This window comes from Bos javanicus, chromosome 3 (assembly GCF_032452875.1).
Source record: "Bos javanicus breed banteng chromosome 3, ARS-OSU_banteng_1.0, whole genome shotgun sequence".
Classification (NCBI taxonomy): Eukaryota; Metazoa; Chordata; class Mammalia; order Artiodactyla; family Bovidae; genus Bos; species Bos javanicus.
In genome coordinates, this window is record NC_083870.1 from 81,471,093 (window position 1) to 81,484,363 (window position 13,271).

The 13,271-nt window shown below is 39.6% G+C and overlaps 1 protein-coding gene across 3 annotated transcripts in view; it reads right to left on the minus strand.

Annotated features, from left to right (window-relative positions):
- UBE2U (ubiquitin conjugating enzyme E2 U) overlaps positions 1-13,271 on the minus strand; it is a 74,114-nt gene that overhangs the window by 17,528 nt on the left and 43,315 nt on the right. For 2 of the 3 annotated variants that reach the window (XM_061411732.1, XM_061411734.1), the window contains exon 8: positions 3,900-3,981. In XM_061411732.1, coding sequence (XP_061267716.1) covers positions 3,900-3,981 — 82 coding nt within the window. Of the gene's footprint in view, positions 1-3,895; positions 3,982-13,271 lie in introns of those variants that run through there. The other variant, XM_061411733.1, reaches the window with a different exon arrangement.

Genomic DNA, 13,271 nt, shown 5'->3' on the forward strand with positions numbered 1-13,271 from the left:
CTTTTATTAGATAACTTGCTGGCTGACAAAGCTTAGATGACTGCCATAGTTCCTTCCATGACCAGATAAGCAATCACTAGGTATAGAGTATGATGTAAAAGTCATGTTACATGTGCTTAAGTAAGGATAGTCAAAAGAAAAGCTTGCACTGCTTTCCTAGTTTGTAGCTTTCCTTTTCTCTGGAGAAAATAAATATGAACTACTGATTAGATTCTAGGTTCATATTCTTTCCCATGTCTTGGTAGATATAAAGCCTTTTCATGAATAGCCAAAAGTCCGGCAAGAAAGAAAAAAGACCTTAGAAATGAACACCAAACCAAATGATTGGTTCATGAATATTTATGAGCTGTTTATAATGACAGTGAGTTCCTATTAATACTAACTAAAAACATGTGTAAAACTTAAGAATTTGCATAAAATATTCATGACAGTCATTTATATTTCCAGTTTTCAATCACTGCTCTATGACTATACCCTTAAAATACCCCAAATATAACCATAATCAGTACATTAGAATGGGCCCCAACATTTTACTTGTCCTAAAATTAACTGCCTTCACATTTAATCCTTTTATTAAGTGGGAAAACAGGGTACGTATGTATCATTCAACTTACACGAATCAAGTGCCTACTAGTTGCCAGGTACCAGCCTAAGTGCAGAGAATACAAAGCTACAAAAGCAGTCCTGCCCCTATCATTCTGCATGAACAGATGAATTTCCCTACCACAGGCACCGAAAGAGACAGGGACAGAGCGCTGCAGAAGGACAGGATGGGGGGACATGGGAGCCTGAAGCAGGGACTGTTCCACAAAACACACTTGAGTTGGATCTTCATGCCATCCTTGTGGGGCACTTTGCCAGGCTGAAGAGATAACAGGACAGAGAAGGGAAAAGAACCATGGGTAGAGTGGGATTGAAATACATGTGGCCTTGACAGGTGTTGATTTTTGGTTTCTAGACTAAGAAAATTTCAACAATTTTACATGTTTCTATTTTTATTCTCTAAAAAGTTGGGGAACATGGGCTTTTGTCAGCCCCTCTCCTTGGGAACTAATATTTACTGAAGGTCCATATGCTAACACTATGTGGTTTTTATATATACGATCTCATTCAAGAGATCAAATGTAAAACCACTTTGCAAAGTAGGTAATATCTCATATAACAGATAAGGAGATAAGCTCAGAGAGGGTAAGAATTTGCCCAAGATCTGTCTGACACTATAGCCCACCCCCTTACCCCATGCTGCCCAGAAAGGAAGAGTTTGCATGTGACAGTTGATCTAGGGCCACAGCAAGGAAAAGATGAATAACAGTGAACCGCAAGTGGGGCGTACTTTACATGTACCAGATATCGTCTGAAGCGTTTTACATGCACGTATCAGTATATTTAATCCTCACAATCTCCTTGGGAGGTGGGTAGAGTTATTACTGCCATTTAATAGATAAGGAAACTGAGGGACAAAGCAGTCAGATAACATGCCCGAGGTCACAGAATTGGTAACTGGCAGAGCCAGGATTCAGATGCAAAAAGTCTGGCTCCCATGTCCCTGCATTTAAGTGCCTCACGTCCCACCTTTTAACTCAAACCAAATCCTAACTTGAGACCCTGCTGGGAAAGATATCCCAGGCAGAAAGCACAAAGTGGTGAAAAGATCCTATGTTCCCAAACAATAGGGAAGAAAAAAAAAAATTTAGGGTAGCTTATGAATCAGTCTTGATTGATGGGGGGATGGGAAGACAGTAGGGAGAGGGCCACGAGGCAGAAGGGATAAGTCTTTTTCCTGAACTTTGTAGATGAAAGACTCTCAATTTGCATTTTCTGGGTTTTTTCAAAGGGGAAATTTCCTTGTGAGGAAAGCATTTTCAAATATTAAAACCATAGAGATGCATAAAGTATTATATTCCATGTACACATAGACCAACTACTCACTTGCATAAATTCCCAAAAATTTTACTTGAATTTCGTGAATTGACTACTTTATTATACCTTATATATTTTGATAAACAAGATTTTTATTAATTATTTTAAAAAATGGATTCTACCATACTTTATATTTTTGCATGCAATAAAATTATGTAGATAAATATATCTTTTAAACACTTTAAATATTGTTTAAATCAATGTTTTGTTATCATCTGATCTAAATATATTCTCATCAACCACCAGATGGCATAAGGTGTGAGAGTTTTATTCTGACAGGGTTACCATGCACATGATAATCTGACCTATAACTTCAAAATAATGTATTTTGGAAAATGTTCTAGCACTCCAACAGCTCACAATTATTTCAGCCATATGGGAGAAGTGGGTGGATAAGGTGAAAATGACATTGTCCTACTCCTTCTACATTTTGAGTTCTCTGGGACTGGCCTTACATAATGAATCAATAATCAAACAAATAAAACAAGGTAATTCTATCAGAGGAAATTGAGAAGGAAGTCATGTCAAAGCAAAATTAACCTTATATTCTACGTAGGTTTCTTTAAGCGAAACTTGAAACATGCCTTCCAGAAAAAAACACAAAAACCATGCTCATACTTCTTCAACTTCTGCTCTGTAAAAACTTTTCTAATGCTTGCAATTTACTCTGAAAGCGGAAAAGTATCCATCTAATGCAAAAGCTTTTCTCCATTTTGGCTCGAAGGAAGGCTGATGCAGAAATTATCTGAAAAAAAGTCTCCAACTGAAAAACTCGATCTGAACTATGATATTAAAGGACAGGAAAGTCTATTTTAAGAGCCTTGGTTTCTACACAAATTAATAATAAGCACACTGTTTTTATTAATCCTGTATTTTCACCTAGTAAAGAGGTCACAGTGCTAACAAGGAGCTAAAAAATGAAATAAATACAAAAAATAGGAACTGTAATTCCCCTAGCTTTGTGGTAGCACATTCACCGCATGCTTTGAAATAAACACATCAGAATAAATGATCACTACAACACAGCCAGTACCACAGAATGGAGATGGAATCTGTGCTCTAACATGATGAAGCAAAAAACCTGCCTTTGGAAGTCACAAGACCAAAGCTGAGATTAAGGTCCCTTCCTTAATGTGGTCTAAAAGTAATTCCAAAAGATACTGTCACAATTTAACATTGTATTTAATTACATACTTCCTCATTAATTTAATATACTTGGTTCCTGAGTGAATAATCCTTCTGTGAAAGAAGAAAAGGTATTTGAAGCTATGAGAAAGATGAAATGCTAACTGGTGATCTATACAGATGAGAGAGTTGGACCATAAAGAAGGCTGAGCACTAAAGAATTAATGTTTTTGAATTGTGATGTTGGAGAAGTCTTCAGAGACCCTTGGACTGCAAGGAGACCAAACCAATCAATTCTAAAGGAAATCAACCCTGAATATTCATTGGAAGGACTGATGCTGAAGCTGAAACTTCAATACTTTGGCCGCTTGATGAGAAGAACTGACTCACTGGAAAAGATCCTGATGCTGGGAAAGACTGAAGGCAAAAGGAGAAGCGGGTGGCAGAGGATGAGATGGTTAGATGGCATCACTGATTCAGTGGACATGAATTTGTGTAAACTCTGGGAGATAGTGGCGGACAGAGGAGCATGGTGTGCCGCAGTCCATGGAGTCACAAAGAGTTGGACATGACTTGGTGACTGAACAACAACGAGGATGGAAACAAGAAAATTAACAGGAAAAGTATTGTGAGATCCCTTCACGGTGGCTCAGGTCCTGTCTTTATCTTTGGAAGCCAGTAGATAGCAAAGATATTTCCCATCTGGGTTCATATGAAAGGATAAAATGATACTTAGTTTTGTTCAGGTTTTAAAGAAATTCAATGGGCTTCTTCTAATAGTTTAGTTAGTAGAAAGTGAATAATAGATATTTCAGGTGCACAGTAAAACATTCTAGACACTTAAAATTACTTACCTTAAACTCCATTCTTTAGTATGTCTTAGATCATCTTTCCTCCAATTATAATACTGTTTAATGAAATTCGGATCTTTAAGAACTGAAATTGGAACAATATAAGAAGGAGCTATGCATACATTCTTTAACAACTGTTCAAAGTTTAAAATAATTCATATCTTAAGTTGGTATGTGGCAATAACACATACTATCATAGTTCAAGTCACATTACAATCCTCAGACACTTTCCAAATTCTTTTTACTTAAATTTCATGATATTGGATGTTGTTTGAATAATCAGATTGTAACTTTGTAACTTATACAAGCTCTTATACAAAGACCATGTAGATCACAACAAAATGTGGAAAATTCTTAAAGAGATGGGAATACCAGATCACTTTACCTGCTTCCTACAAAACCTGTAAGCAGGTCAAGAAGCAACAGTTAGAACTGGACATAGAACAGCAGACTGGTTCCAAATTGGGAAAGGAGTACGTCAAAGCTGTATATTGTCATTCTGCTTATTTAACTTATATGCAGAGTACATCATGCAAACTGCCAGGCTGGATGAAGCACAAGCTGGAGTCAAGATTACCAGGAGAAATATCAATAACCTCAGATATGCAGATGACACCACCCTTATGGCAGAAAGTGAAGAGGAACTAAAGAACCTCTTGATGAAAGTGAAAGAGGAGAGTGAAAACTCCATATTCAAAAACTAAGATCATGGCATCCAGTTCCATCACTTCATGGCAAAAAGATGGGGAAACAATGGAAACAGTGACAGAATTTATTTTCTTGAGCTCCAAAATCACTGGAGATGGTGACTGCAGCCATGAAATTAAAAGATGCTTGCTCCTTGGAAAGAAAGCTATGACCAACCTAGACAGCATATTAAAAAGCAGACATTACTTTGCCAACAAAGGTCCATCTAGTCAAGGCTATGGTTTTCCCAGTAGTCATGTATGGATGTGAGAGCTGGACCATAAAGAAAGCTGAGCACCAAAGAATTGATGCTTTTGAATTGTGGTGTTGGAGAAGAAGTGTTGAGAGTGTTGGTGTTGAGAGTCCTTTGGATTGCAAGGAGATCAAACCAGTCCATCCTAAGGGAAATCAGTCCTGAATATTCATTGGAAGGACTAAAGCTAAAGCTGAAGCTCCAATACTTTGGCTACCTGATGCTAAGAACTGACTTACTGGAAAAGACCCTGATGCTGGGAAAGATTGAAGACAGAAGAAGAGGAGGAAGACAGAGGATGAGATGGTTGGATGGCATCACCCACTCGATGGACATAGTTTGAGCAACCTCTGGGAGCTGGTGATGGACAAGGAAGCCTGGCATGCTGTAGTCCATGGGGTCGCAAAGAACTGGACATGACTGAGCGACTGAACTGAACTGACTGAACTTATCATTATACTGACAATTGTTTATATATCACTTACAGAAATGAAGACAGTGTTAAAATAGCTTATAGAAACTGACATCATTGTTTAATAAAATTCTAATTCAGCACTTCAAGTGAAAAAAATAAAACCTTGGGAGTCTGATGTGACATTACAGATCATGATTTTCGATGAAGCAAAAATCTACAACAAATGATCATCCAGCCTCTAAATCCCTTGCCAATGACAGAAAATTCTCCTCTGTATTTTGAGACTGCCCATTCCACTGACAGTTATTTAGGTCACACGGTCCTTCCTTAATCTGAGGGCTTAATCTGAGTTTCCTCTGTTCATCCTTCTGACCCCCTCAGCAATACTGAGTAAATTTATCCCTCTCCCGTGGGCAGGATCCCTCCAATATTTGAAGATAGCTCTCAGGGCAGTCTTAGTTCCTTCAACTTTTTCTTAAATCATGATTTTCTAGAGACCTAACCATTCTCAGCCCAGCAGTGAACTTTGTTGATATTCCTATTAGAATTTTTATCCAGAACTGGCTCAGAATCTTGACTTCATACCAATAGCAAGATGCAGGTGGGATTGCTGTCTCCCTCAAAACAGACAGATCAATTTAGTTCAGATCTGCCTCGGCATTCTGGAAATCACATTACACCGTTGGCTCATATGTCTGTGGTTAATTATAAGCCTTATGCCTTCAATCAGTTTCACATAAAGTTATTGAAAACCTACTAAGCTTAAGCACTGGTAGTTTTTACATGAAATACTATTAAGCCAGATCATTCACACACACACATATATATCCTTCCTTATCTCCCTTGTCCTCCCCCTGGCTTTCTGCCTCTTCCTCCTCTCCTCCCCTTCCCTTCTCCCGTATCCCCCACCTCTTTTTCTCTCTCTTTCTTCTAATTGTCCTGGGTTTACAGCCCTGAACTATTTAACCAACCTGATGCTCCCTACCAGTCTTCTCCTTATCTGGAGCTTCCTTCTTAACAGTGATTAATTAATGCCTTCCAGTTTGATGAAATTTGTCATTGACACAAAAAACATTTAAACTTAGTCATTCTCCTTTTTTTCTATTAATGTTACATGATTTTCACCAGCAATGTTCCTATCTATACTTTAATGTATTTAATTCAAACACACATACATACATATTCTTATAGACTTTGTTGATATTCTTTTTATTGTTATTTGGAATATATTCCTTCTTTCCTTCAAGGAAGCAAACCTGCACTCCCCAGAGTCCTTAGCAGGATTCATTATTACTTTTAGATGATTATAATAATTAACATTAATAGAATTCTTACTATGTATGGGGGTACTTGTAGATATGCAGTCTTACCATTATAATACCCACTTCACAGACAGACATGGAAAAGTTGAGAAATGTCTTCTCAAATGTACTGTTCATTACTCATTCATTACTATTTGAATGATGTACTCAGCATATAGGTTAAATAAACAGGGTGACCATATACAGCCTTGACGTACTCCTTTCCCAATTTGGAACCAGTCTATTGTTCCATGTCTGGCTCTAACTGTTGCTTCTTGACCTGCATACAGGTTTCGCAGGAGGCAGGTAAGGTTACCTGGTATTCCCATCTCTTTAAGAATTTTTCACAGTTTGTTGTGATCCACACAGTCAAAGACTTGAAACACACAAAAATTTTTTTTTGCCACACTAGCAGCTTATGGCATCTCAGTTCCCTGACCAGGGATTGAACCTGGACCTTAGTAGTGAAGCAGTAGATATTAAGAGAACAGAAGCAGAAGATATTAAGAAGAGTTAACAAGAATAAAAGAAGAACTACACAAAAAGGATCTTAATGACGTGGATAACCATGATGGTGTGATTACTCACCTAGAGCCAGACATCCTGAATTATGAAGTCAAATGGGCATTAAGAAGCATCACTATGAACAAAGCTAGTAGAGGTGATGGAATTCTAGTTGAGCTAATTCAAATCTTAAAAGATGATGCTATTAAAGTGCTGCATTCATTATCCCAGCATATTTGAAAAACTCAGCAATGGCCACAGGACTGGAAAAGATTAATTTTCATTCCAATCCCAAAGAAAGGCAATGCCAAAAAATGTTCAAATTACTGCACAATTGCACTCATTTCACATGCTAGCAAGATCATGCTCAAAATCCTCCAAGCTAGGCTTCAACGGTACATGAACGGTGAACTTCCAGATGTACAAGCTGGATTTAGAAAAGGCAGAGGGACCAGAGCTCAAATTGCCAACATCCACTAGGTTATAGAAAAAGCAAGAGAATTCCAGAAAAAACATCTACTGCTGCTTCATTGACTACTCCAAAGCCTTTGACTGTGTGTATCACAACAAACTGTGGAAAATTGTTAAAGAGATGGGAATACCAGATCACCTTATCTGTTTCCTGTGAAACTTGTATGCAGGTCAAGAACTGGACATGGAAGATCATGTGAAATGCCAGGCTGGATGAAGCACAAGTTGGAATCAAGATCACTGGGGGAGATATCAATAACCTCAGATATGCAGATGACACCACCCTATGGCAGAAAGCGAAGAGGAACTAAAGAGCCTCTTGATGAAAGTGAAAAAACTGGCTTAAAATTCAACATTCAAAAAAATAAGATCATGGCATCTGGTCCCATCACTTCATAGCAAATAGATGGGGAAACAATGGAAACAGTGACAGACTATTTTCTTGGGCTCCAAAATCACTGGAGATGGTGACTGCAGCCATGAAATTAAAAGACACTTGCTCATTGGAAGGAAAGCTATGACCAACCTAGACAGCATATTAAAAAGTACAGATATTACTTTGCTGACAAGAGTCTGTCTAGTCAAGGCTATGATTTTTCCAGTAGTCATGTGTGGATGTGAGAGTTGGACTATAAAGAAAGCTAAATGCTGGTGCACTGGGACGACCAAGAGGGAGGGTATGGGGAGGGAGAAGGGAGGAGGGTTCAGGATGGGGAACACAGGTATACCTGTGGCGGATTCATTTCGATATTTGGCAAAACTAATACAATATTGTAAAGTTTAAAAAAAAAAAGAAATATTGGTAATATAGAAAAAAAAAAAAAAGCTAAATGCCAAACAATTGATGCTTTTGAACTGTGGTGTTGGAGAAGACGCTTGAGAGTCCCTTGGACTGCAAGGAGATCAAACCAGTCCTGAATATTCTTTGGAAGGACTAAAGCTGAAGCTCCAATATTTTGGCTACCTGATGTGAAGAGCTGACTCACTGGAAAAGACCCTGATGCTGGGAAAGACTGAAGGCAGGAGGAGAAGGGGACAACAGAAGATGAGATGGTTGAATGGCATCTCCCATTTGAAGGAAACGAGTTTGAGCAATCTCAGGGAGTTGGTGATGGACAGGGAATCCTGGTGTGCTGCAGTCCACGGGGTTGCAAAGTGTTGCACACAAATGAGCAACTGAACTGAACTGAGCCACTAGGCAACCAGGGAATTCACAAAATTTGATGTTTCCATTGGAGGATAATTCATGTCTTTCCTTAATTCTTTGGAATTGCCTTTCCTATGTTTTCTACTTGAGTATGTATGGCACTCTCTTCCTTATATATTATGAAATCCCAAATGGCATGGTCACCTTTTCTGAATATTCCCATTATTCTTATATTACAGACTCATTTTCTCCATTGCTTTGTCTACTATCTGAGAAAGGACAGATGCCACCATATTTGTACAAACTTTTAACACAACATTGAAAAAACCAAGACCATGATATCAGTCCCATCAATTCATGGCAATAAATGGGGAAAAAATGGAAACAGTGACAGATTTTATTTTCTTGGGACATGGAATATCAGGTCCATGAATCAAGGCAAAATGGAAGTGGTCAAACAGGAGATGGCAAGAGTGAATGTCAACATCCTAGGAATCAGCGAACTGAAATGGACTGGAATGGGTGAATTTAACTCAGATGACCATTGTATCTACTACTGCGGGCAGGAATCCCTTAGAAGAAATGGAGTAGCCATCATGGTCAACAAAAGAGTCCGAAATGCAGTACTTGGATGCAATCTCAAAAATGACAGAATGATCTCTGTTCGTTTCCAAGGCAAACCATTCAATACCACAGTAATCCAAGTCTATGCCCCAACCAGTAACGCTGAAGAAACCGAAGTTGAATGGTTCTATGAAGACCTACAAGACCTTTTAGAACTAACACCCAAAAAAGATGTCCTTTTCATTATAGTGGACTGGAGTGCAAAAGTAGGAAGTCAAGAAACACCTGGAGTAACAGGCAAATTTGGCTTTGGAATACGGAATGAAGCAGGATAAAGACTAATAGAGTTTTGCCAAGAAAATGCACTGGTCATAGCAAACACCCTCTTCCAACAACACAAGAGAAGACTATACGTGGACAGCACCAGATGGTCAACACCGAAATCAGATTGATTATATTCTTTGCAACCAAAGATGGAGAAGCTCTATACAGTCAGCAAAAACAAGACCAGGAGCTGACTGTGGCTCAGACCATGAACTCCTTATAGCCAAACTCAGACTTAAATTGAAGAAAGTAGGGAAAACCACTAGACCATTCAGGTATGACCTAAATCAAATCCCTTATGATTAGACAGTGGAAGTGAGAAATAGATTTAAGGGCCTAGATCTGATAGATAGAGTGCCTGATGAACTATGGAATGAGGTTCGTGACATTGTACAGGAGACAGGGATCAAGACCATCCCCATGGAAAAGAAATGCAAAAAAGCAAAATGGCTCTCTGGGGAGGCCTTACAAATAGCTGTGAAAAGAAGAGAAGCAAAAAGCAGAGAGGAAAAGGGAAGATATAAGCATCTGAATGCAGAGTACCAAAGAATAGCAAGAAAAGATAAGAAAGCCTTCTTCATCGATCAATGCAAAGAAATAGAGGAAAACAACAGAATGGGAAAGACTAGAGATCTCTTCAAGAAAATCAGAGATACTAAAGGAACATTTCATGCAAAGATGGGCTCGATAAAGGACAGAAATGGTACGGACCTAACAGAAGCAGAAGATATTAAGAAGAGATGGCAAGAATACACAGAAGAACTGTACAAAAAGATCTTCACGACCCAGATAATCATGATGGTGTGATCACTGACCTAGAGCCAGACATCCTGGAATGTGAAGTGGGCCTTAGAAATCATCACTATGAACAAAGCTAGTGGAGGTGATAGAATTCCAGTTGAGCTATTCCAAATCCTGAAAGATGATGCTGTGAAAGTGATGCACTCAATATGCCAGCAAATTTGGAAAACTCAGCAGTGGCCACAGGACTGGAAAAGGTCAGTTTTCATTCCAATCCCAAAGAAAGGCAATGCCAAAGAAGGCTCAAACTACTGCACAATTGCACTCATCTCACATGCTAGTAAAGTAATGTTCAAAATTCTCCAAGCCAGGCTTCAGCAATATGTGAACTGTGACCTTCCTGATGTTCAAGCTGGTTTTAGAAAAGGCAGAGGAACCAGAGATCAAATTGCCAACATCCACTGGATCATGGAAAAAGCAAGAGAGTTCCAGAAAAAGATTTATTTCTGCTTTATTGACTATGTCAAAGCCTTTGACTGTGTGGATCACAATAAACTGTGGAAAATTCTGAAATAGATGGGAATACCAGACGACCTGATCTGCCTCTTGAGAAATTTGTATGCAGGTCAGGAAGCAACAGTTAGAACTGGACATGGAACAACAGACTGGTTCCAAATAGGAAAAGGAGTCCGTCAGGTCAGGAAGCAACAGTTAGAACTGGACATGGAACAACAGACTGGTTCCAAATAGGAAAAGGACTCCGTCAAGGCTGTACATTGTCACCCTGTTTATTTAACTTCTATGCAGAGTACATCATGAGAAACGCTGGACTGGAAGAAACACAAGCTGGGATCAAGATTGCCGGGAGAAATCTCAATAACCTCAGATACTCAGATGACACCACCCTTATGGCAGAAAGTGAAGAGGAACTAAAAAGCCTCTTGATGAAGGTGAAAGTGGAGAGTGAAAAAGTTGGCTTAAAGCTCAACATTCAGAAAATAAAGATCATGGCATTGGGTCCCATCACTTCATGGGAAATAGATGGGGAAACAGTGGAAACAGTGTCAGACTTTATTTTTCTGGGCTCCAAAATCACTGCAGATGGTGACTGTAGCCATGAAATTAAAAGATGCTACTCCTTGGAAGGAAAGTTATGACCAACCTAGATAGCATATTCAAAAGCAGAGACATTACTTTGCCAACAAAGGCTCGTCTAGTCAAGGCTATGGTTTTTCCTGTAGTCATGTATGGATGTGAGAGTTGGACTGTGAAGAAGGCTGAGCGCCGAAGAATTGATGCTTTTGAACTGTGGTGTTGGAGAAGACTCTTGAAAGTCCCTTGGACTGCTAGGAGATCCAACCAGTCCATTCTGAAGGAGATCAGCCCTGGGATTTCTTTGGAAGGAATGATGCTAAAGCTGAAACTCCAGTTTTGGCCACCTCATGTGAAGAGTTGACTCACTGGAAAAGACTCTGATGCTGGGAGGGATTGGGGGCAAGAGGAGAAGGGGAAAACAGAGGATGAGATAGCTCGATGGCATCACTGACTCAATGGACATGAGTCTCAGTGAACTCTGGGAGTTGGTGATGGAAAGGGAGGCCTGGCGTGCTGCGATTCATGAGGTTGCAAAGAGCTGGACATGCCTGAGCGACTGATCTGATCTGTGGTGCTAAAGAAGACTCTTGAGAATCTCTTGGACAGCAAGGAGATCAACCCAGTCAATCCTAAAGGAAATCCACCCTGAACATTCATTGGAAGAACTGTTGCTAAAGCTGAAGCTCCAATACTTTGGCTACCTGATATGAAGAGCTGACTCATTGGGAAAGACCCTGATGCTGGGAAAGATTGAAGTTAGGGGGAGAAGGGGGTGACAGAGGATGAGATGGTTGAATGGAATCACCGACTTGATAACATGAGTTTGAGCAAACTCCAGGAGATAGTGAAGGACAGGGAAGCCTGGCATGCTTGCAGTCCATGGGGTTGCAAAGAGTCACACATGACTGAGTGACTTAAAAAATTTTATTCTCATAGTTTTTTCACTCATTTGTCTCCTACCATCTAATGTTGCTGCTGCTGCTGCTAAGTCACTTCAGTCGTGCTTGACTCTGTGCGACCCCATAGACGGCAGCCCACCAGGCTCCCCCGTCCCTGGGACTCTCTAGGCAAGAATACTGGAGTGGGTGGCCATTTCCTTCTCCAATGCGTGAAAGTGAAAAGTGAAAGTGAAGTCACTCAGTCGAGTCCGACTCTGTGCGACCCCATGGACTGCAGCCCACCAGGATCCCCCGTCCATGGGATTCTCCAGGCAAGAGTGCTGGAGTGGGGTGCCATTGCCATCTAATGTTAAATGCCTCAAAAAGCTTATCATAATGCTTATCTTTTTGTCTTCAACACAACCTGCTGTCTAGACAGAGAATATGGTCAGTGGATGATGTTCAGAGGGGAATAATGAAGAAATGAGAACTGGTGAGATTTTGTCAGAAATTCTTCATTAAAATCTCCCATTGCTACCGGAACTTGACACTGTGGCAATTTTGTAATCTTTGGTAGAAAGCATCCTCTAATCCATAGTATAGTTCTTCCTGCCTTTACTTCTGAGGATTACGGGACACCACTTCTACTGTTTTCTTCCATGATACACCTATTGTCCAATATCTGTATAGGCTGATCTGAAAAATTTTTTTGCACTCTGGGACTGTCATGTCCAAAGAAATATATAAGCACTAACTTACCTTAGTGAGTTCTATTTTCACACATACTACCTTATGCTAACCATAGAGGAACAACTTAGGATAGTATATTTTTGTCAATGAATAGAAATGAAAAATGAGATACAAAGAGTTAAATGATTAACCTAAATTCACTTAACTAGGAGTCTCTAATTTCTGACATCAGGCTTTTCCCATAGGGCCTTTCCATTGCTTGAATATTGTAACCACCTGGGGAGCTGTAGAAACTACTCTCCCCG